The 22,636-nt window shown below is 42.9% G+C and overlaps 1 protein-coding gene across 12 annotated transcripts in view; it reads right to left on the bottom strand.

Moving 5' to 3' along the window:
- Positions 1-13,273: 13,273 nt before the first annotated feature.
- phldb1b (pleckstrin homology-like domain, family B, member 1b) overlaps positions 13,274-22,636 on the bottom strand; it is a 102,660-nt gene continuing 93,297 nt past the window's right edge. For 9 of the 12 annotated variants that reach the window (XM_072692218.1, XM_072692214.1, XM_072692213.1 and 6 more), the window contains 5 exons: positions 22,401-22,547; positions 20,453-20,672; positions 19,863-19,948; positions 18,807-18,836; positions 13,274-16,668 (listed from right to left, as the gene is read on the bottom strand). In XM_072692218.1, coding sequence (XP_072548319.1) covers positions 16,528-16,668; positions 18,807-18,836; positions 19,863-19,948; positions 20,453-20,672; positions 22,401-22,547 — 624 coding nt within the window. In that variant the 3' untranslated portion in view covers positions 13,274-16,527. The remainder of the gene's footprint in view (positions 16,669-18,806; positions 18,837-19,862; positions 19,949-20,452; positions 20,673-22,400; positions 22,548-22,636) is intronic. The other 3 variants (XM_072692211.1, XM_072692220.1, XM_072692221.1) reach the window with 1 other exon arrangement.

The raw sequence follows: 22,636 nt of genomic DNA, 5'->3' as shown, positions 1-22,636 counted from the left end.
TTTAAGTGTTATTGCAAACCTCTATTACTAAAGAATAGCCCCACCGGTTTGTACAGAAGTCCCTGTAATAACTGAGTAATACACCTAAGTGTGTACTAAGCCATACATGCTGTGTTAAGGGGTTCATAAAATGGTTCTCTGACTGTCAAGACCATCAAGACAAATAACCATGTTAATTAAAGCAATTAATAAAATATTATTGTCATCATAGGCCAGCTGTGGGTGATTTTATTCCCCAATTAAAAATGATATTTTGAGTGGTCAAAGCAGAGCCACCTGTGGGCCGTACTCAGAGTAGGCAATTTAAGTTCAAAAGTTACAGCAGTAGATATACAGGGACTCGCACTATGTGAGTGCTCAAATCGATTCTTTCTGGACGGCACTTTGAAATTATTAAAATTACCCACTAGGTCACACCTCTGAGGTTGCCAGGTTTTTCCTATTTAGAGCTTTCCAGGCATTAGCTTTTCATCCACTCACATTGACTTTAATCCCCTTGACTTTAAAACAAGCCCTTGCCTTTAAGCCCAAATAAATTGGACAGAAATTGCAGATTGAAAAGAATGGATTGCACTTTATGGGTGAAATAACGCCATCGGGCACATTACGATGTAACCTAACAGCATGAAACCCACTGAAATAAAAAAATAAATAAGAAAAAAAGAAAATGACTGAAATGACATAAATTTATACAACACAAAAGAAGAGCAGATTCAAAGAGACTCTGTTCCACACTGTAATACAGCACATAGTACACAACGGTAATGGTTGGCATACTGGATAATATACTATATATACACTAATATACCCTAATCCTAATGCAACCCTAACCCTAGCTCTAGTTCTAATCCAACCCTAACCATAGTCTTAGAAAATTTACTACATTCAGTTCTAAAACGTTGATAATAGAGGCATCTCAAGTTTAGTTTAAAGGGTAAAACTCCCACATGTAGTTTAATGACCTAATGATCTTTTATATAGAGAGATATGTGCCATGTTTTATAACATGCACAAACATTAAAATCAGACCTGGACGTCAGAAATCTGTGAGCGATGTGCTTCACTGCTTGTTTGTCTTTCAACAGCTCCTTCTGGAAAACTCCTACAAGGCTTCTACAGTGGGATAGTAGGAGTGGATTTACAATAGCTGAGAGGGCTTTCCTCTATCCTACGTGGGGTAATACTCTAAAATGACCAGACAGACATGAACCAAAACATTAAGTGCTAATACTCTTAGCTTTGTTGTCAAGGCAAGTTACATTTATTTATACAGTGTTCTTAACAACGGATATCGTCACAAAGCAGCTTTACAGAGATCTGGGTCCGAGTCCCAAGTGAGCAAAAAAAAATAAATCTGTGGACGGCCTAAATCACTGCATCGAAGGGTAAAAAAAAGGTAATTGAGGTGTTTTTATTTGATTTACCTTTTTTATTTATAGTACACTTTTGAAGCACACCTGAGAAAACCAGAATTATCATAAAAACCACATGAAAACATTCAAAACTGTGGGTTCACACACACACACAGTCCCACATATCAACGAACATATCAATGAATCAGCAGTTACCCAACCCATACATATTCTCCCCCTATCCCACGCATTGCCCCTTAAACTGGGAGGGTGAGCCAGCACCTCTTTTTCCGAATGCTGCGGATGCAACATCACAGGGCAACCAACTCGCTCTGAGGAAAGTGGGGTGTCCCCAGTTCTGATGCATCTGCTTGCACTAGAATAATGTGTGTGTGGGGGGGGGGTGCCCTCTACTCACTGTGGAGAGAGCAAGGCCGGTTGTGCTGTCTCGGGGTCCTGGCTGCTGATGGCCGATGAAGCCCACATCTTAGCTGCAAGAGCCATTTCTCCTCTCAGTTTTCTTTATAAAATTGCCACTGATTACTTTCTATGGTTGGCTACAAACATCTATTTATTCCAACTGTGCTTTTTCTTGGCATACAGTGCTCGTTGCAAATGTTCCTGTAGTTGTTTCAATATTAATAAGACAATTTAAACCATTTTTCAAGAGTTTTGCTAGTGCGGAGAGCAGGAGAGCAGGCTCAGAAGTGTTTTGGCTAGAAGTCCGGGTCAGCTTTTCTGTGGACTGCATGTGAGGCCTGGAAGAGAGAGGAGATGGGGTAGAGGTGGGAACGACATTGCTGGGATGTGGTTTCTCCTCATTATCATATTTCTTTGCCTCCATCAGTCTGACTACACAGTACTACACAGCTCCATCCAACTGTCCACCATATTAGGAACCATTTCCATGCTCCACTGCAGGGGATCTAGGAGCAAGTCCCTGGCTTGGATTCTTTACATCATGCCAGCTCAAGTCCACTCAGGCAAGGTCATTATGTGCTCGTCTCGCAGGCTCTCGCCGGCTGATGGCAGGCTTTGGTGGGCTTCTCAATGTCATACCTACCAGCTTGTACAGCTATCCCAAAAATAAGCGTAGCTGGAGAGAAACGCGCTGATTCTTGTTTTGCTGACTGGTGAGCCCCCACAATCATGGGCAGATGTTCAGTCTGTTAGAAGTCCATGTTTTTTCATGATGGTATTTAATTAATGCGCTATTTCATGGTGGTCTTAGCACCACCTAGCTATCCAGAAGGATTGAAATTACCCAGGTTCAAACTCAAGAAAAACCCTTTCTCATGAGATTAGGCCTGTACTGAGCAAACCTCAGTCACTATTCATGCAGTGTGTTTTGTAATTACTATGGATGCAAGCCAAATACAGTGTGAATACAGTGGGCTTCGTTCACCAATAATGAATAATAATGGATCCCATTGTTCTTGTACATCTAGTTCGGCCCACACCCTGAGGTGAAACTGAAGGGCGGCCTCAGAAGTGTTTTTGGCCAGAAGTTCGGGTGGGCTTTCCATGGTCTGCATGTGAAGCCATCCACCACCACCCCCGTTAGAGTGTTGGTCCAAAGATGAAGGAGGATACTGTGAGGTGTGGGTATATAGGGAGGGTGAAGACCTTAGAAGAAGGGGTTAAGGGTAAATATCAGAATCTTTGTGAAAACTAGAAATCATATCCCTTTCTATCAAACGACATAACCAGAGCTCAGCTCTCTCAGAGGATACAGAGCCACTGAAGGTCTTTGAGCGCTGGGCTGGTGCCTTTCTGGAAGCGAAGGCATTGCAACACTGGATGTGAGGCGAAATATCCTGCCGACAGCCCGCGCAGTAGACATGCGCTGTACCTGCAACGCTGGTTTCTTCGCTGTTCCAAAGGGTCCAGCTCCTGACGGCACACTGCATGGCACTCTCTCTTAGGCTCTTTGGTATTAGTCACTGTCATGTCAACTGGCAAGGAAGTGCTCTTTGTCAGAGACGGCAAAGGATACTGTAACTTCTGCACATCTCCATTCCTGCTTGATCTCTCCTGGCTATAGTATCTGCACAAAGCGTATGCATGTCAGCTGCCTGCTGCTGAATAACAAACCAGTAGCCTTGTTACCTGCCACTCAGACTCCACCTAAAGCATGAAGCTCTCCCAGTAAATCTTATAAATATTTCAAAGAGAACTTGCTGTTGATAGCAGCAAGCCGTTGCTCTGGCGGTACACTGCCCACTAACAGAGCACTTTCTTCTATGACTAAATGATTAACGACCAAGCGGAACTGATTACAGAGCTCAGAGCTCGATGTAAGTTAGGTTCTAGTATTCTCGGTAGGGCTGTGTATCGTCAGGAAGCTGGCAATGTGATCCTCATCACAATACAGGGGTTGTGAGTCAGTCTATTGCAATATATTGCTATACTGTAAGCAAGGTGATGAAATCCAACGTTTTTGGACGACGGTCAATGGAATGGTTGTCTTTGTCCTGTCACATCTTGCCCTTGTGCTTTGCCCTCTCCATCCTAGCCTCGCCTTGCCATTAGTGTTCCCACCTGTGCTTGCTCTGTAGCCCCGTCCTCTAGTTAGTCTCAGGCGTTGGACCTTGTTGGTCTGTAGATAAGTAGTACCTTTGGTTCAGTGTTCCTGGTCTCGTTCATGTGCATGTGCGTTCATGGCAGTTCACGGTTTGGGTGCTTTCTTTTCTAAGATTTGGTAGCTTAGCTTAGCTTGTTAGTTTTGCTCTCCAGTTGATGTCCATTGGTTCCTGTTTTGCTTTGTTTTGAAAAACACACCACTATATACATTAAATCTGGTTTATTTTTGGTGCAACCAGAACAGTGGGATCGGAAGTGCAACACTGGGGTTTAAAAATAATAATTTAATGATGATTAATCACAAGGTGAAATTTTCTGATTATTGTTTGTTCGATTATTTATTTTTTCTCAGTATAGTTTAGAGAGCTTTAGCCACGAATATTGCGAAGCTTGAACACAGAAGCTTTAATAAAGCTTATGATCAATGGATGATCAGTCATTGGTCTGGATAAAGCTGAGAACTGAGAGAGGATCAGCTGTGTGTGTGTGTGTGTGTGTGCAAGAAAATGAGAGTCCATATTTCAGTATTAATAAAGTGTAATCTATCCTCTGAGCTCTACAGTAGTGACACTGTGTTTCCATCGCTCAGTAAAACCACTAATATGTGTAAAATGATTAATTAACGAAAAAAAACATTAACACGTTAAAGCACACGATTAATCTGCAAACTTTAAAGCGCAAATGAATTATCTTATCAAGTTTGGCCCCAATTTCCTTCCATAGGTCCCTCTCTGTACAGAGCCTAGTGGAATTTTAGTGGTTTTTATTGTGCGATGTAATCACAGCGCCACTACTGTAGACCTCAGAGGCTAGATTACACGTTGACGTCGGTGCAGGAGTCTGAGGTAATGCATCTTTGTAGATCAAGTGTGCACTGACCAGGCAAGGTCATGGCTTGGCACGAAGTTGAGGGAAGCGGGGGAACTCTTAGGGTCTGTTTACACCTGGCATTAACATGCGGTTTTGTATCCGGATAGTATCTTGACCTAGTTTGACCAGATCCGAGTTTACGTTTCCACAAACACAGCACGCCAACACGTACATCAGGTCCAATTTAGAGGAACAGTGGGGGTTCTGCAACGGGATGGAACAATAGACGGTTCTCACATTTACGGACTATTTACCCCACAAGGAAACAACTCGGAATCCGATCACAGAAACCGCATTCCGTTTACACTTGTATTACATGTGGGCGAGATCCGTCTCTGACCACCTCTCAATGTTTTTGCAGTAATCCGAGCGTAATCCGATCACAATGTGTCTTGAGGGTGTTTACACCTGGCTTTCCGTGCAAGTAAAATCCCAACGTAATCCGATCAGCAAAAGCACGTGTTAATGCCAGGTGTAAACAGGCTCTAACAGAACGGCAGGAAGGGGGGCATGCTGGAGGTGCTGCAGGAATTTCAAGCATGCTCTGGCCAGTTTGTATCCACCGATGTTCCTATATTTGCATTCTGGTTTTGCCAAAGGATATCAAATGGAGCTCGGCTTTGGAATACCAAACCAGGCCTAGAGGCCAACGCTGATGGTAAAAGGGCATGGTAGTAAAAGGGCTTCCATGAGCTTTCAGGTTTCTGCAGGTCATCAGATTTCTTGCTCGTTCTTTCTCACAGGGAGGGGTCAACAGTGAGGCATCCCCATCTGAATTCAGTCCATAAACTTACGCCTCCTGTTTTAGCTTATGGACACTCTTAAAAATATAGGTTCTACAAAGGGTATGCCATTAAAACAGCTATTTTTGGTTTCCTAAAGAACCAAAATATAAAGATTACACTTAATTGAATTTATTGAACACATCAGTAGCTTTGCTGGAAAAAATAAGGTATGTGTCAGGAGTATCAATCAAGATATTTCAATCACATTGTGTGTTTAGCAGACCCTCCCACGGACTCCTGAGGACTTCAGAAAGAGAGTTATCGGAGCTCACCGGCCTGCCCAACGACCCGGCCCATTTCTAAAGAGCCTAGTCTTTAGAGGCAGAGATATACACATGGAGGACATTCAGCACCACCGTTAAGGCTCATGTGTGTTTAACGTTAAATGCAGATACGGATACGGACGAAACCTTCTGTCCGTACTGTTAGGAATTCGGTGTATAGAAGTCAGATTCAGGAGTCAGGAGTCTGGATCTTTAGCGTTGGAGTTTATTCACATGCAGACAGAAAATCTGATCCAGTCCAGTTCAATCCAGTACAAAGAATACATAGACTGTGAGAAGGAGGAGGAGGAGGAGATTAAGGAGGGGTAAGACAGGGGGATGAAGGTGAGGGTACTTGGGCCATCAACATTAGTGGGGTTGATAGTCATCACCTTAGGGGGTGAATGGATCACCTTATGGTTGAGACTTCAAAGGATCATACAAACAAAGGGGGGGGGGGGGGGGGTTGGGTCGACTCTGCAAAAAGTAATCTCCATAGAGACAGTAGGACTAAGACGGCCATTTGCTTAGATTCTATGTGGCAAAGACCTTAAGAAAGCATTGTTAAAAAGGGCCATATTTTCTCTCAGTACCCTGCATTCATTTCATCCGTATTTGTGCACTTTCTGTAAAAGCTTATGGAGATGGATGGACTGGAGCAGTACCACTTAAAATTTAAGGGGGCAGTGTAGCAAATACTTCAAGGGAGACACAACCACTGCTATATGGACTCGGTGAAGAAGAAACTCTTCACTTATGACTTAATAACTTTTTTTACGCTGCCTCTTTCGGCTTATATCCTACAGACTGTGCAGGACCCGGTACAGCACCATTTATAAAGTGTGTACACTTAAAGTGTGTCTATATTTCAGAGAGAGAAGAAAATCTAACTCTGCTTTTGCTTCAGATCTGAAAACATCCACAGGTGATTCTATCCGTCCTGGCACCTTAATGCTGTGGATCTGAAAGGACGTGAATCCCTCCAGTGTCCAGACTTCAACATCATTTAATGTGTTCAGGGTGACTCGTACAGTTTAGAACTCTTGTAGAGTTGTAGAGGCTCATTTATACTGCCTTTACCTACGGAAATGAAGACGGCAGGTTCAAACGACGTAATCGCCACTGCCCACATACTTGTATGCATTGTTTGTTTTTTTTTTTCGTTTGCATGGATGTGCAGCAATGCATCCACTAGAGGGCAGTTCAGAGTCAAACGATACACTAAAACAATAAAAATGGTGACAATGTACCATGATAATGTACCATGATACCATACTAATGATGTACTTATTGCAAAAAAAAGGTGAAAGAGACAGTGGTGTGAAAAACGTGAAAAACAGTGTAAACTTTTAAGTCCACTTTAAGTTTCCTTTCTGCCGGAGTTTCTTTGTCGGCGTGTTTATTTGGAAGTGGTTGGGTTTCTTCTGAACTATTGATTTCACCGCACCCACGGTTTCCAGGGGTATTGCTCCTTTCTCTGTCTCATAAGCTTTCAGAAAACGTGCAGAAATAAGGGCTAAATGAACACAGAAGGCTCTGTTCATCTCTGAACCCGTATTTAACGTTGAGCATAAATGAGCCTTAAGACTGAACTTTGGAGAGGTGTGAATAAATCTCCCTGAAGATTTCTGAAGATTTCTGGAGATTTCTGAAAGGATATAAAGGGACAAACTACAAACCAAACTGTGTTTTTGCTAGTTGTCGAAGAGTGCTTCAGGGTTCTATTTTGGGGCCTATTAAATTGATGCTAATTATGACAGTAATGTAGTTAGGAGAGTGAAGAACTAAAGTGTGGGATTGCATCCATGGTCTAACAGGTAAAGGCACTTAAATAAGGCACTGTTTGAATGGAAATGAAATAAATGAAGAGTGGTTTTCACTCAGTCAGTGTTTTTGCCAATTCATTTTCAGTTGAATGTGTGTTCTCTACTTTTTTCCCTTATTTTAAGATGAAAAATAAATAACATATGGCCTTTAACATGTAACCCCTTAAACCCAAAGTTTATAATTTCAGTTATGTCCGTTAATCCTAATGTAGGAACTTTATTGTGTAATATTTTGAAACTGTTTGGTTTGGTACATCTTGTGGAGTCCCACAAGGCTCTATTTTGGGGCCTATTAAATTGACAGTAATGTAGTTATGAGAGTGAAGTACTGAACTGTAGGATTCCATCTATGGTCTAACAGGTAAAGGCACATATATAAACTTAAATACATTTTAATGGAAATTAAATAAAGAATACAAATCAGTAGTACCTTAAAGGTAGTCTCCATAAGGCACTCTTAAAGATGTCAAACACACTGAGAGGAACTGTGATGATGGCATGTAGACATGGACCGGACAGACCCACGTGTGAAGAACTGAAAGCGTACAAATAAACGGTACTGTGTTCACTTGAAGTCAGGGCAAATACGTTATTCACGTGTAAAGTATAAAAAAGGATGTGAGGCAGTGCAGGGTGAGGGATCTGCAGTGATACGTGACGGGGGACGGAGGTGGGGGGATTGGGGGGACTGCTGGGTGACAGGTACAATGGCCCGATAGGGGAGACCAACATTGCAATCATCAGCGTCAAGCTGCTGTCTGGCTTCAAGCAGGATGAGGCGTCTCTGAGGCCTGTGAGTGACACTTTAAGGGCAGATGTTTTCTTTGATCTCCCCGCTCGCATCTCCCTGCTTCTGTTGCACGCTCATCTGTGCCCTGCTGTAACAGCTGAGAAGTGATAGCACATGTGAAAGCACTATTGTGTTATAAGTTATGGACAACAATGATGCTATACAGAGGTGGAAAATATGACAATATTATCACAGAGGGTATGCATTGCCTTTGTTGCTCAGATTTATTTATTAAGATTGACCCACTGATAATCCCCACCTGCTGGTAAGAACCCACCCTATAACATGATGTCCCCAGACTAGCAGTCACTTGACCATAAAGCACGAGACCTGGTTGAAGAACTCCTGTTTTTTAACAAGCGGGCAGTTAGACTGTTGTGCCACTCAAGAGCTGTAAAATCGCACCCTATAAAAGAGTGGCCCACCTATCTAACTGCTTGTGCCTGCTTAGCCAGGAGACAGGAGGTCGTAGGTTTGAATTTCAGTGTTGGCCAAGGTCAGGAGTCTGAGAGTCAGATTTTTTTTTGGTTTGTTTTGTTTTTTGTACAGTGCACCTGTGTCTAGCCAGTAGCCATTCCCTCTCATCGCTGCCTCCAGGGGTCCATCCAGAAATGTTTGCTACTGCTCCTCTCCTACTCCTGAGGAGGAAAGGAGCAGGAGGAAATGGAGAGAACAAGCAGTAATTAAGGAAATGGGGTTGACGTCCGATTAAGGATATGATGTTGACTTCCGATGACCTCATCAAATCAGCCCATCGCAACGTCAGCTTTCAGCAGACCCCTAACACTCCAGAGCCAATCGCAGCTGCTGCACAGAGCCAACACATACACAGCAGTTCAGTCCTTTAATTGGGTTGATTGTGAATGTTTTAAAGATCCAGTCAGCGGTAGAATCCGACTCTCCTTCTGGCAGATGTTTTGATGACTGTTAATGCCGTTGCTTACTCGGCGTACTCCCAGATTGGTAAAAGACTATTTGGGGTAGAATACTCTTGTGTCTCCGCTATGTTGGGTATTTGGACAGGAGCCGCGACTGCCATTTCTGGACGTACCCCAGGTGTTTCCTGCCTGTGCTTTTCCTTTGTGCGGTTGGACCTGTTGCTCTGGTTGCTGTTAAATTACATAATTAAATTATATATATTGTATTGTCTTTATTTTTTTTAATCAATTATTAAATTTTTCTCATTATAAATGTTTTGCAAAGCCGAATGGTTCTGCCAATGCATTTTACCCATCTGAAAAAAGTCCTGACACATATCATCATACTACATCATGTCTGAAAAATGTTTTTCACATTTTCCTTTATTGCTATATGTTATATGTTTGCCCTATAGTCCACTCTTCGTGCTGAGTTCCACAGTACGGTTTGTACCATGACATCCGAGTACATCTGAGAGGGTGCAGTTTTGCCTGGTAACTGAGGAGAGCCGGGTTGCCACACTTGGCACAAAAAGAAGGAGGTGTTTTTGTTCTGTGAATTGTATGGTTTTCATTTGCAACAGGCTCACCATTCACACAAGGGAGGCCTGTTGCTATGGCTGTGACTCGTGGGTGGAAACCGATGCCCCGGTGATGCAAAGATCTGATCAGTTTAATGGTAATTACATGTGTTTGTCTACGGATATCTGCGTCTGAGAAACCGACTCCGACAGGTTCGAACAGAAGGAGGATTTGGAGTATAGAGGGTATGCGCGGGATGGCACGGGGTGGGAGTCAGTGTTGCCACGCCCACTTAGCGGCAAACAGACAGACCGAGTGGCTGAGTGTTGATGGATGTTTTGCCAGGACCAGGACGTGACATCTGTGCATCCCCTCTATAGGTACAATAGACTCCTTTTTATATTTATATAAAAAAATGCTTGTTGTAGAACAGTACAATATCAACTGTCAATCATCATCATCATCAATCATCCCTGCAATATACAGCTGTATGCAAAAGTTTGGGCACCCCAGTCACTTTATATCTGGTCATGTTTAGTCCAAAGCATCTCTAGTCAATGACTAATGCCTGAAGCCTGGAACCCACAAACATCTTCTCGTGAGGTGCTTTATTTATCAAGCCTTTACTGCAGCCGCCTTCAGTTGCTGCTTGTCTGTGGGTCTCTCTGTCATTTTTTTTTCTCTCAGCCAGTGAAAAGCCATTCAACTGAATGGGGTTGAATTTAAGAACACTCAATTTCTTTGCCTTAAGAAGCTTTTGGGTTTCCTTTGAGGGGTTTTTTTTTTTTTGGTTCGCTATCTATCTGAGGAAGCATCCTGTCAGCAATCTGAGCAGACAGTAAAACTCTACACACTTCACACTATACAGTCACATCATCAATCAACACCAGGGATCCAGCTCCACTGGCAGCCATACATGCCATAATGGTGTCTCCACCATGCTTGACAGATGATGTGCTATGCTTCGGATCATGATCCAGAACTGACAGAGGAACTGACCTGTTCTGATTTATGGTGGGCGTGATCAGTTTCACCTGAAAAACTACCTTTCGGGGGTTCTAGATATGTAACTGAATATACTGGGGGGGGGGGGGTCACCTGCATTCAGTGATTTTTTAAAAATAGCTTTGGTAGCTCTGAGCCTGATATGCAAATGTCTGTTATGAGCTTTATAATCTTCGGGCAGGTTTTTATGCCCCAATGTCCGGCTCCCTGAGATAGGTCTCTTAAGTTCCCATGATCAAAAGCAAAGTCAATACTTAAAATCAACTCCAGACTTTTAGAAGTCTTTAATCTGCCTTGAGATAAAGAGGGAAAGGGCTATGAAACAGCTTAGGAGTCAATTGTCCAGTTACTTTTCAGCCTGTGAGAATTTGAGGGACTGTATAAAATGTCTGTAATTTACAAAAACTGTCCAAATACTTAACTAACTGGTAGACCGGCATTTGGATTTGAGCAGACTTACAAATAAATGAAATGGGCCCAGAGTGATCCAGCAGACTAAGATGCAGAGGACGCAGGTTCGAATGCCGGTCACGCTGCTAGCCATCGGCAGGCGAGGCCCAGAGAGATGGTGATGGTGATGTGGCATTGACGGCAGTTTGGAAAAAGAGCGGCTTGACTGTCGCGTTTGGGTAATTGGCGGCCCAAAAGGAAAGGGGCGAAAATTTTTATATCAAATAATAAAAAAAGAATTAATACATAAAATTATGTGCATCATTTTTTAAAATATAAATTCCATCAGTTTGGTACTGCCAATTAACCCACCACCACCTCTTCTCAAACTACTGCCAATTTAGCATTGCCGGGTCGACACACTCAAAGAGGAGAGCTAAATGACCAGCTAACGACAAGCCAATATCACTCTGAGAGTGGTGAGGGGAGAGTCTAGGTTCCCCAGTCTAATTTCTTCTCCATTCATCTGAAAGAAATCCTCCGCTGGTCGGAGGCATGTAAACGCTCATTAGTGTTTCTTTTACATCAGATGTGAACTAAGTCCACATTACTTCACCAAGTAAAGACGAGGCTAACTGCAACACTTCAGCGTGCTTTGATATAAAGCAGTATCATTAAAAACTGAAAGACTCCTGGGTAATGAAGTTTCTTTTGAAAGCGCTGTTGCCTCATAGCGCTCGGTGAACAAGACCATCATTACAGACGCATTAGCCATTTCAACAAGAGAGGAGAGCGAGAGAGAGCGAGAGAGAGAGCGAGAACGGGAGATTTCTGTTCTTTTTAATAAACCTGAAAAAACTCCAGGAAGTCCATCCAAAGTGCCACAAGAAAAGTACCATCGTACCAACATGGTGTCAGCGAGTGTGTGAGTGTCAGGAAATAGAACTGTGGAAAAGAAGGTGCGTTGGTGTGCGTTTGTGTACATGAGATTCAGAGCAGTTTTCTACAGCTGTATGCAAAAGTTTGGGTAACCATGGCAACGTTATGTATTTTGTTTATTTCTGTAATTAACATTTTTCTTTCTTTTTCTTTTAGGTCGGGACCAGGCCTAAAAGAAAGGGGGGGGCGGCCTTGGCCTGGAGTTCGGACCCCCCCTGATGTGCGGAGCCAAAGAGGATTGAAGACAGGGTTAAGAGGAAGGTGACGGGGTGGTAGAGGCTTGAGCAGGCTTGTCGTAGGCACGTGGACAAGGTACAGATGGAATTTATAGGACGTGAAGATAGGGAGGAGGGGCTTCAGGCATGTGTCACAAAATGTAGGTATCCCATTTCCTCTCCACTTAAAAATAACACTGTCTTCAAATGCTAACACAGTTTTTTGCATGTTTTTGATGAGCTAATAAAGTGAAAAAAAAATGAATTTTTGCTTTGGGTTTGAAACCCTTTCAGTTGTAAAGCCTCAGACTTTAATGTTAGCCCTAAAGCCTAATTTATTAGACGGCACAAGAATTGCCATTAAGAACTGTCAGCAAATTATTCCAGAGCTTTAAAATTCTTTGCCTCTTCAAACCATAAACTCATCACAACTTAAAGCTATAAATTGATTTTAAGGACTCCTTATTGTCATTAAGAATAGCAGTATAAGCAGAACTCTGGAAGACCAAGACACTTCAGCTGCTTGGGAAGGTTCAGCCATCACATAGTGGTAGTAGAGGTGCACTATTCTACTGTGCAGCGCTGCTTTGGGTGCCCCAGCTTTTACATACAGCTGCAGGTGTCCGAAACATGTGAAATAAAGAAACACAGCATATGAATATATTCATATTCTTTTCCTATCTCTGAGGAAATATTTATCTTATGTTCAGAATAAAAAAAATAAAATAAAAAAAAAGCCTTACCTAAACTAACGAGGATCAACAGTAATGGTGAGTTTTTGGCCATTTTCAACAACGTGAAATATACACAGTTGAATTTCAGGAAAGGAAAGAGCACATTGGTTTTATTCTAACAGTTTCAAAGCTGTTCAACAAAACTAATTATAAATAAAACCTTTATTTTCGTCCCCCCGGTAAACACTAAGGCATGAAAGATTCTCTGTATTCCCACATTTGAAATCACAGCATAGTTCAGTCAAAGTCTTTCCCCACAAACTAACATGAGCCAAAGCAGATTACAAAGACTTTCCACATATAACGACTTTACAAGCTACTAATACACTGACTGTTTTATTTCTTTTTAGAATCTATTATAAAGCTGACATCACTATTTGTGATCACTCATCGCTCTTAGTTTTTTTTTTTTTTTTTTGCCATCAATCCGACTACATGCCATGTGCAAAATGTCCGTTAAGAATTTTCACAATACGTACTCTTCTGTGAATAAAAATAACATTTAAAACAAACCGCGATTGTGTTCCTGGTGTGCTGTGGTCCTGCTAGCCAATCACGTCCATATGTTGACTTGTGATGAAGCGTGGGGAAATATCAAGGCACTGAATGATTTGCATTATTACATTTTAATGTCCAGTATTTTTTCTTATTTGTCGTTTTCTTTTTTTTCCTGTCCAGTAGTTTGATGCAGGTAGTCCTCCAGGCCTTCGGGTGGCAGTGAAGAGAAGATGGCTGCTTCCTTAAGAAGGGGTCCAGTCAGAAGATCAAGTTGTCAGGACTTGGCAAATGAACACTCATTATTAGTGAGGGTGAGCACACGTGGGTTCGTACCGGAGACGTATACAAGGTGACACAAGCTAATCGGGAGCTATTAGCAATAGGCCTCTGAAGTCGTAGCTTGATTGCGTAGTCGGGGTCATGCCCATTGTAGGAACCGGGGTCAGCTTTTCATTATTTTTTCCTAGACAGTTTTTCTTCTGCAAGACAAATGAAATTCTTGAAGTGGATATTGTTTCAACCTGTGTATATTTTCTTTCTCTAGAAACAGAACTGGATAGGCTGAATTACAGGCCTGTTGGAGATACCTGCTACAGGCAGGTGGGCCATCATCATATGATGTCATCAAAAAGTCTAGTACTCTACTTTAACAGTATTAAATGACAGCATCAGCTACTCAACTTGTACACAAGTCTATTGTCTGTTGCACGTTAAGCTAACAGCAATGATCTGGATGGTTCTCAGCTGATTTCTGATTGGCCATCTGATGACCGTTCCACCACTGGAATCCAGATGTTCAGCTTTGAAAGTGACGCAACCTCCAGGTTTCAATCACACTACTAATTAGCCTTTCCACAACATACAGTGCATCCTTAAAATGTAGGAATGGTCCATTCCACCTTAAATGGAGCAGACGTTACATAACACTCACTCTGGGTGGACCATTCGAGGTAGCCTGGACTTGTTTGCCCTTATATGCGAAGAGTTAAAACAATAAAGTAACACTGTTTAAAGCTAAACACTGACGATCCTAGAGCTTATTGGGCAGGAGTGGGTTTAGTGCTTATTTTTTGCCAACTTTGGTATTCCCACAATGCATCTGCATTAGATAAATAAAAAAAAAAAAAAAGGCCTGTTCTCAGTAACGCACATTGCATGGATGGTATTAGTACAACAGTGCAAAAACATGGCCGAGTTGTTCATGATTTGGACAGGGAACAAAGCTAAAACCCTGTCAGTAAAAGCAAACAGCGGCCTCCACTGGACAATCACCTCCCTCTACACACCGCACCAAAAAAGCAGACTCCGACTGGCCGTTTTGCATGTTGGTCACATGACCTCCCGTTCAAAGTCTTGGTCACTTGGTGAGAAACACCACACAGTTTTGGTGCTGTTAGCATGCTGTTCGCTAACTTGCCAACCATAAACAGTAAAAACACGTAAATAAACAAGTAAATAAGTATATCGGACAACTCCATACGCTAAAAAGCAACATAGCGTAAACACTAGTAGGATAAAACCACATATGTGGCTGTGGCTGATGGAAGTGGGGTGGTTCACGTTTGTTTGGCCATAGAGCAAACATGGCGATTAGCGTGGCAAGAACACAGTTTTCTGGCAGTTCTGCTCACTTTTGCATTGTTTACGATAAACGAGTTAGCTAGCATGCTAATCACCAAATTTGCTCTGCGGCTGAGCAGACCTGCACACATAGGATTAAACTTATAGTTTAAACCTTTAAGTTTTCTACTAATGACATTGAGTAATTAGTGTTTACGCTATGTTGTCGTTTATTTACGGTAGCTGCGTTAGCCGGCCTGAGTACCGACTTATCCGATGTACTTATAGTGTGATCGTGGCTTTATGAAGGCGGGTCAGTGCACAGCAGCGTTAGCCATCATTTAGCAACATTTAGTAATTCAGAACTTTAATGACTCTATAATCCAGAAGATCCTGTGACAGCACTCAGTTCGGAGTTCGTACTGTTTACCACGGTGTGCGATCCTGGTTACACCAGGAGTGCCTAATGGGCAAGACGGGGAGTACACAACGACGGCTTCAGAGGTCTATACTCTAAAAATGGAGGAAGTGACAGACTTTGGTGAAGTTTTATTTTTGTTGTTGTTGTTTTGTTCGGTGACACTGGATGTTTGTCTACAGCTCTGATAAAAAGAATTCACATTTATACTGCTATACTGATATATCTGCATTTACTGTAGGTATCTGATATCTAAGCTGCATTAACCTGTATATGTATGAACTCACTTATTCTCTCTCAGAATCAGGATGTTTTGTTTTTTTTTTGTTTTTTTTTTTAATCTCCAGGATGGCTTGATGTCTTTTGGCAATATCACACAGGAAATGTGAGAAATTAAAAAAAAAAAAAAATCAGTTAGGAAACACAGTTATGCCGTTAAGTCAGGAACGGTCCTGCTGTGGAATTCTACACTATGGCAAACAAAAAGGCATTTTCACAGCAAATCACTTGACCGTGCGTAGGTTTGCTTCTCTAGCTCGTCTTCTAGGAATCCCTTTTTAAATCCAGGCAGACACAGAAAATCCTGTGACGAACGTGTATCTGTACAGTCGTGCTGAATATACAACTTATTTAAAAAAAATAAACAAACAAACAAACAAAAATAATACAAAATAAAAGGCTTGTCCTCAACCCAGAGTCAGTACAACAAGTAAACTGGAGGAGGAGGAGTCATTTGAAGCTTCCCTGCCGAAACCGTTTCCGTTTTGACCTTTTTTTCCACTTGGGGAGGGGGTGGGAGGTGTGTTTAGGAAGGGACTGGGGTGGATGGGGGAGAGGGGGTGGTTTGGGGTGACCCTTCTTTAGTTCATGAACTGCGTGTAGCCCTCTGCTCCTGTGACTATGACGTCCATCCATATCCTCATGGCCTCTGGAGACGGGGCCACCATGTAGTACAGTCTGTCATGGGTCTTCACGCAGAACGTCAGGGAAGGATTGGGGCTCTGAAGCAGAGAGGGAAGAGCAGAATTAGCCGGGCATCGCGGCCTCTTTCAGTCTCGCCATATTGAAGCTCGAGTTAGTTTGTTGGGCATTCTGGCATGCAGTAACATGCACAGTACAGCTAACTCAAGTTAGCGTATGATTATTAGCTGCTGAAGCTAATAATGCTAATCAAAACATTAGTAAGAAGAGAAGAATACACCCCCATTTGTTCACAGCTGGAGGGGTGCAATTCCAACAATACCAGTCCTGCACAGGTTGGTGATTTCCCAGCTCAAAGGACACCTACTAAACCTGGGCATGAACCCCACAGTAACTGTAGAACCCCCCCAGGCTCCAGCTCCGAATTTGTAGAACATCAAACTAGAACTGAACTGCATTCATATGTAAATATATATTGAATATATCATCAGTAAATGCTTACTCTGTGTATTAAATGTATTAAAATACATTGTAAAATATTGAAAACATGGGGCTATAATAAGGGTATTATTATTTCAATGATCATTTTAATTTTAACCAAATAAAAGGATTAATAAACTTAATATATTCCCATAATTCCTGTTTTTGTTTTGCCCTCCCCTCAATTTTTAACCCATGTCAGTGCCCATGGGCGTGGGGCCGTATATAACTGCTATTTTGACCCAAAATATGATTCATAAAGGACATTTGGCTGGTGTTCGTTAGGTTACACAACACCTACATAAACATTTTGTGAAAACTAATATTAACCTACATTAACATTAAAAACAACCTTCCCAATCCAAAGGACAATGACCAAAGACAGGCTTCAGGACTACTTCATATATATTTATAAATACTATTTATGCAGTTAAATAATTGCAATAATTCTAAATAATTCATATTTATTTCTTTATTTATCAATTGTTTGTCGAATTCTTCCCACCAGTTACTCCCATTTGGTACTGCCAATTAACCTGGGTCATACCTAACTCCACCTAGAACTGGCGGTGTTCTCGACACTAGGACTAGGGTAAGGACTTAACATGTCTCTTCCAATATATGCAAAGCCAGCCACTGCCTCTTTTTTAACTGTCGCCAATGCAGCATCACCAGGGGGAAAGTGCTGAGTCCCCAGCTTTACCACACCAGCTAACAGACGCCTGTGCCGGCCAACATTGCTTCATGAGTGACAAAGTGAAAGAACGTCGTCTACCAACCCGAAGAGAGCGCAGCCAATTGTGCTCTCTCCGACTCCAGAAACTGATGGCAAAGTGGCTCACAGCCTGATGGCATGCTGGCCTTCAGTGAAGAAAAAAATAATCTAAACCCCACTGCAAGGCCCTTAAAGTGCTATTTTGACCATGACCCTGTTTATCACCATGTAAGAGTGCTGTCCTGTCGTGTGCTTTACATGGAACCTGTAGCGGTCAGCTGTTTTCCTTCACTGTGAGGACAAAGATTCAGCGTATTCGCAGTAGGGTATCGGAAGTATTGAAATGACTGAAAAACTCTGATTACGGCTGGGTTGTGCATTAGTGCTTCATTCCAATCTGCAAACTGAATCAGGTGAGTTTGAGCAGGGAGATGACCAGTGAGGCGCTCCAGGACCGAATCTGGACAATTCCTCATTTACGGACGTGGTCGTAAAATGTTGCAAGTCCCCGCTGAGGCAGGTTACACACATCTTCCCTTCCTCACAAACACGCAAACATATGCTCACACCAGCCAGATGTGCATTTAGTATGCATCACTCAAACACGCGCACACACACACACACACACACACACACACACACACACACACACACACACACACCTCTCTGTAAAACTTAGGAGGCAGCAGTTTAGAGATACGCTGGGGGAGATGAGGGAGTAGCGGCAGAGTAAAAGTCTACAATTCCTTTTCAGCTAACACACAAAAGACGTCCTCTACAGCCACGACAAACACTGGCCGCGGCGGCGGTGACAGCGGCAGCAGCGCAGTGTGCACAATCACTGCGAGGCTCGACTCGGCTGTGACTAATTGGTAATTAATCTCAAGGGGGGAGGATAAGAAGATAAGCTTGATCTCAGCAAAGGAACTCGAGATTCAATTCACAGCTCTGTCTCTGGGCAAAGGGAGGCTAATCACATGCAGGATGCGATCTGAGGGGCGGGTGGAAGAAAAGCATACATACATTTGTCAAGTTCAGGTTGAAAAATCCTTTCTGTGGCAACGGCCGGCCGAGCGAAAAGAATGGACAGGGAAGAAGGTGGGAGGGGGGGAGGAGAAAAAAAATGCACAGAAGATAAAAATCACAACAGAAGACGTGAGAAGCGAAGCACAGAGAAAAGGACGTGAGCAGAATAAGGCTTAAAAGGAGCATTAGAATGGCAGAAAGTGTGGAGGGGTGTGTGTGTGAGAGAGAGAGTGCAGAAGCAGCAGCAGGAGCATGTGGATGTGAAGTGTGGGTTCATAGCTCTGGTTCGTTTTCACGTGGGGCTTCAGAACTTAGAAAGTGAACACTAAAATAATAATAATAATATTAATAATAATAATAATAATAATAAGGGTGCATCGAGGGTCTTTGAGAGAGTACTCAATAGGCGGACTCCGGTCCGGGTCTGCCTATAGATTAGAACTCTCTGAAGCAGATAAACAGATCCTATCGGCACCATACCTAATGCCAGGAGCTGTGGAACAACTGTATTCTCTTGAATGATGAATGGCGCTCCATCCAATACTTTTAGGATGAGTTTGGGAGATGGGATGGGGATGAGGAGAGATGGGGATCATCCAACATCCTGACCTCACTAACAACGCTCCTCAAAAATCTAGTAGAAAGCCTTCTTCCCTGGACAGTGGAGAGAGTTACTCCAACAAAAGCAGGACCCCCCCTTTTCCCATCACCCTTGATTTCATAAGAAACAATGAACTGAGCAGATGTCCCAATACTTTTGTCCAGATCTCTCACCTCATTTTCTGAGTTTTCTGACTATTCTTTGTTGTGTACTTTGTGGGATGTATGGGATTCATATTGCTTGCTTGTCTTCTAAGGACTTTCGACCCAATGGAAATGTATGGGTATGTGGTAAAAGAACCTTTAACCAGCCCTACTTAGGAAGACATTTCTTCCTAAACCCCACCTACGCAGTGTTCACGTTAAGGCGTATTAGGAGCGGTTCTTCTATGGCATTGCTCAAAGACCCATTTGATGCACCTTCATTTTTAAGAGTGAGGGACGCTGCTTTACCTTTGTGGCACTGCGTAGATGATCATAGTAGACCTCCTCAATGGCCTGGAAGTAGATGACTCCTTTCAGCTTGGTCTCGTGCTTGTCTGCGGATGGGACAGAAACGAGAAGCCACAGTGAGCCACAGCAAGTGAGTGACGGAAGCCCTTGAAGGCCGTGATTGGGAGGCAGATGCTGTTATTATTTCGCCCTGCAAGTTAGCAGAGCTCCATTTGCCTCTGCTTGCCTCTGTTACAATTATAGGGGGGGGCGCGCAGTGGGCGAAAGTGAAAGCGCTAGCCTATGCCGAGTATGGAGCAGGATTTCCACAGCATTGCGGCGGATTTCATCAGCATCAGATAGGACGCGGCCGAGCTGCTGGATATTTGTATGCCCCCGGCTAACCCGAGGCTATCGGAAACCGCGGCAGCCTCCGCCAGCTAAGCAGCCGCTAATTATCCGTATCCCCCCACACCGGCTTCGCCGCGCTAAGCAACCGGCTCTTTGTACTAAAATCGCTCGCTTTCTTCCAGCTCAGAGTGCAAAGAGCCATAAGAACACACTGGCAGCAGGGCTTCATTTGCATAACTGAAGCGAGGCGGTGCGCCTACCGACGTAGTAGGAGAATGTCCTTTTGAGGCGGTCGAAGACGAACCAGCGCTTCTTCCACGACTTGATCTTGCCGCCCATCTTAACTAGGTAGCCCTTGCACATCTTCTCGGTGAGGATGACGTGGTAGCAGGTCTCGATGTTGTGGCCCGAAGACTCCACGTGCGAGCGCAGGTCGAACTCCTCTTTGCGGATGGGCAGGTAGCGCGTCATGGGGCGAGCCTTTGGAAAAGAGAAGTAGAATGAGAGCCCTTACTGTATTTAATACACCTGCTGCTCCGACACCACAGTGCCTGAGGTCTACACTTTAACTTTGTACAGTGTGTGTGTGTTCATGTAATAAGAGTAGGTAGGTAATGAAGGTAATGAAGATTCAGCTCTACAGGGACTGAAATGGCAATTTAAGAAGATTTACTGACATTCATTCAAAAGTTTGGGTACTCTCTGCATCTAGTTTAAAATTGTTCCTAGATTTTCTCTAATATTATTTATTATAGGCAATTATACTTATCATAAAACTGCCCTTTTCTGCCCCATTTTCCTAATGTAAAAAAGTAGGTAAACCTTAAAAACGACCAGTATTGGGAAAAAAATAAACAGAGAATCCCACCAATTTCTTACAATTTTCAGAGTTTAAAAACCAAACAATCCATTGATTAATGGGGAAAATAATCAGCAGATTAATCAAATCAAATGAAATTCATTTGTACAGTGCTTTTTACAACTGGCATCTTCACAAAGCAGCTTTACAGAATCAGGAATCAGTAAGCGGACAAAAGATCAACAAGACATAAAAGCCTATCCCCCCCCCCCAGTGAGCGAGCCAGAGGCGACAGTGGCAAGGACAAACTCCCTCAGAGCTGGAGGAAGAAACCTTGGGAGGAACCAAGGCTCACGGTCACTGTACCACCACATAAGACTGTTCTACTGCTCGGAGGTGCTGATATAATCCTAATATAATATAATTAATACAGTCAGTCATAGAAGTGATCCATAATTGATCCATAATGAAAATATCTGGATATATATCATGAAAATTCTTATTATATGGATATTTCACATCTACATTCATTAATGAAGTGTTTCCAGCTTTAACTATAGTAAAGAATAGAATACCAAAAGAGTACCGTGTTTTTATCCCTTTAATGGTCTGTATATTTTAATAGCAATAAGAGGAAGAATTGTGAAATATCATATACTGTGATACTGTAAAACCATGATATTTTCTCATACCATGACCATTTCATACTGTTGCACTCCTACATCACCCCCATGTTTCCGTGCCGCTTGGAGTCATTCTTTCTCTTTGTTTTGCTGTTGTCTTTAAAGAACAACAGCAGGATGTCCACAGCTTTATAATAATCTGCTTTGCCTAAATAACTGCATGTTGAGGAGTCCTCTTCTTCCTCTTCTTCTTCTTCAAAAGCTTGTCGTTCGTTTCATCTCTTTAATCTCATTTATGTCTCAACATGTGTCTCTTTGGCTTCCTTAACGACCCCATAACTTATATATAAGATATCTTGTTTATTTTATTTTTTCAATAAAATGAGGACATGGTTCTCTGTAGTGCAGAGCTGTGGGAGGCCTTTCAATTTAGAAAGGCTGGACTTGAAAAATGTCAGCTTTCCCCTTTAACATGCTCTGGTTTCCTTCCCAGTTCAACGAAATGAAGGAAATATGATACATGACATTAAATCTGGGCTGCTTGATTATGCCAAAATCGCTGGAAGCCAAATCTGTAAGCGAAAATCAATCATCCAGTCCTGCCAGTGGCTAGCAGCATGACTGGGATTCGAACCAGCGGTCCTCTGATCATGGTGACAGCGCCTTAGTCTGCTGGACCAGTCGGGGCCCCGTCCTACATGACTGTTATCTGTAATTTTTTTTAAACGTTAGGTTCCACTAAACGCTGTCTCTTACGTTTTATACCCTCCAGTTCAGCACACTCACCTGAGAGAAGTTCTTCGCCCTCATCTTCACCTCCTTCTCGATCAGCTGCTGCCGGTGCACCGTCTCCTCCTGCAGCCTCTTCTCCGCCTCCTCCCTCCGCCTCCTCTCCTCCTCTAGCAACTGTTTACGGGCCAGGCTTTCTCTTTCCTGCAGGAGACACACACGAAAGAGAGGAGTGGGCATTCCTGACTGATGTCCCCCTCCACAGCGAAAGGGGGGCCCCCTCTTCCCAATCG

The sequence above is a fragment of the Salminus brasiliensis genome, chromosome 11, assembly GCF_030463535.1.
Source record: "Salminus brasiliensis chromosome 11, fSalBra1.hap2, whole genome shotgun sequence".
Taxonomy (NCBI): domain Eukaryota; kingdom Metazoa; phylum Chordata; class Actinopteri; order Characiformes; family Bryconidae; genus Salminus; species Salminus brasiliensis.
Note: the sequence above shows the minus strand (reverse complement) of the source record. Positions and strands in the feature narration are given on the sequence as shown.